The 6,566-nt window shown below is 44.5% G+C and overlaps 1 protein-coding gene across 1 annotated transcript in view; it reads right to left on the reverse strand.

Moving 5' to 3' along the window:
* The window catches only part of LOC129330668 (GRAM domain-containing protein 2A-like), a 31,456-nt gene extending 31,286 nt beyond the window's left edge, over positions 1-170 (reverse strand). Inside the window, exon 1 of the mRNA XM_054980807.1 lies at positions 113-170. Coding sequence (XP_054836782.1) covers positions 113-153 — 41 coding nt within the window. The 5' untranslated portion in view covers positions 154-170. The remainder of the gene's footprint in view (positions 1-112) is intronic.
* Positions 171-6,566: the final 6,396 nt, after the last annotated feature.

Consider the following 6,566-nt stretch of genomic DNA (forward strand, 5'->3'; position numbering starts at 1 on the left):
AGGAGTTTATGACCTTTTATGCATCAGGGGAAAGTTAATAATCTAGGCTGCAAATTAAAACTATTGAATGAAAGAATATACTTAGCTGCCCCTAAGGTGCAAATTCACTCACAGCTCGCTCGGCTGCCCCAAGGAAGCACCGTCCTGTTCCATCTCTAGCTTCTGCTGGCTGCTTTGGTCTGTCTGTCAAGTTTCTTCTGGTGAGTAGCTGGTTTTATCAATGAACAAGGTGAGAAGAGTCCAAAGCTCACGCCTGGATAGGATTTCACCTGCCGCAGGGACGCTGGGAAAGCAGCAGCAGCTTGAGTGAAAGGCCTCAGAGAAAGTAAGGCAGGTGACTCCTTTCTAGCTTCGGTTGCCTAGAGACACCCCCACTTCAAATAGTTTCCACGGTGACTGCAGGTTGACTTCTCTACTCTCAAGGAGGCGAAGCGTTGTCGCAAATGCTGCCTCTGCATTACTGACAGAGACGCAAATCCACTTAAAATAGCACCACCCTCACCTACACACCACGCAAAAGGTGGACGTGTGCTTGCGCACCCAACAACGCACAAGAAGGGAACAAAAACAAGAAAGTGGGGCCGACGTAGAATGTGTTCTTGTTTCTGTGTCAAAAGATGCCGTTCAAGAACCTATGCAGGCACCTAATCCTTCCCAACAGTTCAGTTTAAGGCAAATATTGTCTCCCGAACTTCACACAAGCTGCCATCTTATTTAAAGTGGGTGGCCTCGCCTATGCACAAAGCTTGCACATGTCACAACGCTGTGGGCAGGACAAGTGGGGAACAAGTGTGCAGTTTCTGCCTACATTGCAAGTTGAGAGACCAGCGAAAACTGAAAGATGACCCCCACAATAAGGTTTCCTGCGCATGTCTGGCAATGCGTTTAAGAGGGGCAACAGGTTGGGTGGGGGAGTGTGTGTACTGCAATGTGACTTGGTCTTTTTAAAAAGCCCAGAAGTGCTATGAGTCACACTACCCTGGAAAAACATTCTACACATGTTCTGAGGCACACACTCTTAAATTTCCCAATTCACACACATACTAAGCAGAATCAGGTGCTTAGCGTTGTTGAGTCTGTGTTGGAATAGGCTGAAATTACATTTTACCTTCTTTCTCTACTGATGGGTGGACCCTGCAATATAATAAAGTTACCTATTTTTGATGGCTGGGGGGTGGGGAGGTTTAAAAGCAGGGATCTGTCCCCATCCAGGAATTCAGCAATGTGAGGGAGCCTTCTAAATCCTAAGATGCTTGAACACATGAAGCTGCCTATTGTGTAGTGGAACAAACAACAAAACACCCAGTCTCCTTAGACTTGAAAGTTTCATTAACAGTAACTGTCAGGCAGGTAACCTGACTTGGAAAAAAAAAGATGTAAGAATACTGAACAAAGGACAGTTCATGTCTATTAGGCCCAGGGTTGTCCTGGCCTGTTTCAGCCCAACCCTAAAGCCATGGCTCCACCCTGAAGCATCTGTTGATTTGACAAAATTTGCAATTCATCTTCCCAGCACTCAAGAAATCTTTGGGGAGGATTACAGAAGTGAAAAAAAAACCCAACATGTTTTCACCAAGGACAGAACAGACTCAAAGAGTAAACTCACTGAGAGTAATGACATGAATATATAAATGTATAAATATTTTATATAAATGTTTAGTTATAGTTATAAACCAGCCAATATTATAAAGTGCAAGTGTCTAAAGGTGCTCAAGGGGTAAACCAATGCAAAAGTTCAAGCAGTTAATCAAAAAACGATAGTCACATTCATAACCTTCAATCAAATATGGTACACAGTTAATATAATTGACATGATTATTTCCAGCAAAAGTTCCAAGTAAGTCCAAGGTGAGTAGATGTCTGTTAGAAACTGATATATATTCTTCTTTTTCTTTTTCAACAGAGATGCACAACAGACTCCAGGCTGTTCTAAGCTTGACAATTCCAGCGCAGTATTATAGATTGCTTTCACCATATTAACTGTGTACCATATTTGATTGAGGGTTATGAATGGAACTATTGTATTTTGAGTAACTGTTTGAACTTTTGCATTGGTGAGCACCTTGAAGCACTTGCACTTTATAATAGTGGGTGATTTATAACTATAACTAAACATTTATATAAAAATATTTATACATTTATATATTCATATCATTACTCTCGGTGAGATTGCTCTTTGTGTCTGTTTTGCCTGTAACCGAGATAGCCTTCTGTTTGAGTTGTATTCACTAGGGACAGGCCTAGTCATTTGCTTGAAGGAATGGCAAACCCCAGATCTCCTACCAAAAGGCCCACAAACACCTGGATGTGGTTCGGTTGACATCCCAAGAGAGAAGGAAAGAGACAGAAATAGCAACACATCAAAAGCAAGGGACCCATGCAGAAGACGGTGGCACATAATGTATTTGTCAGAAGTCAACAACCTTTGGGAATGTAGGCAACACTTTCTGAAGGGGGGGTTCCTGCAGACCCTAAAAGTCCCTTTTGAAGTACCTCTGGCTCTAATGGGGTTGATGAGATACAGAGAGGTGGGGAGCTCCCCTTCACTGGCAGTTTTCAAGAAGAGGCTGGATGAATATTTGTCAGGGATGCTTTAGGCTCATCCTGCCTTGGGCAGGGGGTTGGACTAGAAGGTCTGTATGGACCCTTCCAGCTCTGTGATTCTGTGATTCTCTCTCTCTCTTTGGGCTTTTGGGGTGGAGGATATGGGCACCAAGAAGCAGATGGGTGGGCAACACATAGTCCTACGATTATTATATGAACCTGCTGAATCAAGCCATTGGTCCAGTGAGGTCAGTATTGTCTTCTTACAGCCAAGCTACAAGTGACGAATGACACTTGAATGGCAAGTGAACAGACTCACGTGTTCACTTGTGCTCCACTTGCACTCCACTCGATGGAGTGGACAAGTGAACAGTGAGCAAGTGAACAGACTCACGAGTGGGCGAGTGGGCAAGTGAACAGACTCACGTGTATTCCTCCCTGTTCACTTGTGCTCCACTTGCACTCCACTCGATCAAGTGGACAAGTGGACAGTGGGCAAGTGAACAGACTCACGAGTGAGTGAGTGGGCAAGTGAACAGACTCACGTGTATTCCTCCCTGTTCACTTGTGCTCCACTTGCACTCCACTCGATGGAGTGGACAAGTGAACAGTGGGCAAGTGAACAGACTCACGAGTGGGCGAGTGGGCAAGTGAACAGACTCACGTGTATTCCTCCCTGTTCACTTGTGCTCCACTTGCACTCCACTCAACTGAGTGAAGTGCAAGTGGAGCGCAAGTGAACAGGGAGGAATACACATGAGTCTGTTCACTTGCCGTTCAAGTGTCATTTGTCACTTGTAGCTTGGCCCTCAGACAGACTGTGCTCTCCAGGGTCTTAGGCAGAAGTCTTACATGTCCCTTTGTATCCATTTTTATTACCTGGAAATTCTGGGAATTGAACTTATTTATTTTATTTATGCCATTTATAGTTCGCCTTTCTAACTGAGGCTCAAGACAGAAAACACAGTGTGAGATTAGTACAGTCAGTATCAAGGACATTTCCATAAACAATGCCATAAGGTCAAGAAACACAAGTTTACAAAACATAGCATTAGCAAGAATCCAATACAAAGTTGAAGAAATGCTGAAACAGAACGGAAGCAATTCTAGGCTGACATTAGACAGCATGAATCTCAGGTAGCTCACAGGAGCACATCAGTTGGGACCTTCTGCAGGCCAATCAGATGCTCAATACCTAAGCCACAATCCCTTCGCATTATTCCACACTCTACTGCAGATGTGGCTCACCCCCAGCCAATAACAAATGCTACAGATCCTTGCACCAAGATCTAGTGCCCGTTGAGGGTCTCCTCCCACGCACCCCCTGGGCTCCAGTGACAGGGCAGCTAGGGGGAGGATTGTAAGCAGCTCTATTCTTGGTTGCCAGGCCCAGCCCGGAAACCAGCAGGAAACCGAGGTGGGGGAGCGAGGACAAGAGTGGCAACCATCAGCAACAATGTGACACCACTTCCAGGAAAACCTAAGAAAGTTGTGACCTTTTTAGGAACCTATGGATTCTTAGAGAAGTGTGACATCATGGCTATCTTTTCCTAGAAGTGACATCATGCTGTGGTAAAAGGCAATAGTTTCCTTCCAGTGACCGCTGGACTGCTGGTGGGCAAAGCCTGTTGGGCGGGGGGGGGGGAAGATTTCCTGCCCCCAGGAGACAAATGGCATCCTTACCTATTACCCCCCCCCCCAAATACACACACACTGCAGCTGGATTGATCACTTCTTCCAACAATTTACATTTTAACTATGGCTGCCACAACTATGAATGCACATTTACTGGGGGGTGGGGGTGGGCTTTCTTCCTTTAGTGTAGCTTGCTTCTTTCACTATATCTTGGTTACGCTTTGCTGAGAGGTGTTATCAGTCTGGGAAACGACCGTGGGAAATTAAGCTTTGCATCTTTTTCAGGACTTTCGCTGACATCAACTGACTTGTTTGAACTGGGGGGAGAGGACTGGGGGTATAACCTCTCGGGGAAGACTTTGCTTCAGCATTCTAGGCAATCTCTATGTATCAGTGCATTTTGTGGGAGTTTATCTGAATAAAGACCATTAACAGATACAACCGTGTTGGATGAAGTGGAGAGTCTGAGAGAATCCCCAACTTTACATTAGGGAATTCCGGAAGATTTGGGGGTGGGGCATTTGGAAGGTGGAGTTTGGGGAGGGGAGGGACTTCAGCAGAGTATAACGCCATACAGTCCACCCTTTCTCCAGGGGAACTGATCTCTGTCATCTGGAGATCAGTTGTAATTCTGGGAGATTTTCAGGGCCTGCTTGGTAGTTGGCAGGCTCTATTTAGACCAATTTGCATAGAGGGTTTTTTTTTAAAAAAAATCCCTTGAACTGCTTCAGGAGCAAAACCAGAATACAGCACTCATCCCTGAAAGCTGTGCACAAAAGTTGCAGCTTGCAGTTAAACGGGTGTTTCCAGCAAGCAGAAAGTCCTTGCAGGCCTTATTTCTTACTCTTCCTTGCAGGATTGAACCAGGTCCAAGGCCATTTTGATACCCATGGATCTTTAGCCAAGAATGTCCCACCCCTTTCAAAGAACATGACTGAGCCTATATCCCAGCTCCTTTGGGCAAAGTTAAACCAGCTTGGATTTTGGACGATGGAGCCATATCCCATATAGCAGAAACAGCTCAGAGGACTAAATCAGGTAGAGAACAACATTTGATGGATCTTCTGTTGTGTTTCCCATCACCACCAATGCTAAGCAACCATTTGTAGAGGAGTATTACTGAGCACACAAAAAGGGACAGGAAATGCCTTTACTGGGCCAATACAGGGTAAATAGAGAATTCAGATGATTAAGGACAGATTTTGAAAATGGGAGGTGCAAAAGGTTGAGCTGTCCTGGAAAGCAGTCTTGGCCTTCTCTAAAACTCTTCCCACAAAAACAAGAGGAAGCTATGCAGTATTGGGATACTCTCTGTAGTAACCGTAGAGTACTGGGGAAGGTTTACAAAAGGAGATACCTTTCTGAGGCAAAATGGGCAAGCAGCTAAGACAGGGCCTTTTCTGTTGTGGCACCCCCCCCCCCCATTACAGCATTAGTGACAAGGCTAAGTTTCAAAAGCTGGCTAGATCAAGATGTGTAGCCATGTTAGTCTATCTGTAGCAATAGAAAAGAGCAAGAGTCCAGTAGCACCTATAAGACTAACAGTGGCCAGCCGCTCAGTGAAAGGCAGGGGATTAGAAGGGCACAGCAGGCAAACCAAGCCAGCTGAATTCGTATTTCCATATTTTAACTGGACTGCGATTTTAAAGTGGGTAACTTTCTTGGGGGTGACCATCTCCCCCTTATGCTAACTCTAACTGTAGATGAACAAGCAGTTAAGCTACCATCTCCAACTGCGTACATAGGGCAGACCAACCAGAGTATAAAAATAAGGAAATGGACACCACTGATATCACAAGAAATTGGCTCAATAATCCATTCGCAAGGATGTCAGCTCTCGCACAATAAATGTGCCTCAGCAGTCGATGTGACATCTTATTACGATCCTTTGAGTCAGATAATAGATCTTTGTAAATCTGTATACCAGCTGCCTTGCTTTAATCGATCAAAGCAAAGGAAGAATGATTGGTGTGATTATGAATGCCAGACCCTCCTAAGAAAAGTGAGAGCCTATCACAAGGAGTTTAGACTGAAGAGATCAAGATATACTTTAACCAGACTTAAGATGGCTAAGGAGAGATGGAAACTACTAGTCATCTATAAGAAAAGGGTAATTTTGATGAAAAAGTTGAGAGCTTTGATATCTGCTACTTGTGATGGAAACAACAGGGAGTTTTGGTGTATTGTAAACAACAGAACTAAGAATGTTTCATTTATCCCCTTTTGCATCTCCTTGGATGTATGGTTTACTTTCTTTAATCATCTATATGAAGGGGACACAACCAGTAACAGAGAAGAGGAAAATTTGGTTGAGATTGGGGAATTGGAAACCTGGCCACCCGTGTCAGTTGAGACCATTGAACACCTAATAAAGAACAGGAAATTGG

This window comes from Eublepharis macularius, chromosome 5 (assembly GCF_028583425.1).
Source record: "Eublepharis macularius isolate TG4126 chromosome 5, MPM_Emac_v1.0, whole genome shotgun sequence".
NCBI classification, from domain to species: Eukaryota; Metazoa; Chordata; class Lepidosauria; order Squamata; family Eublepharidae; genus Eublepharis; species Eublepharis macularius.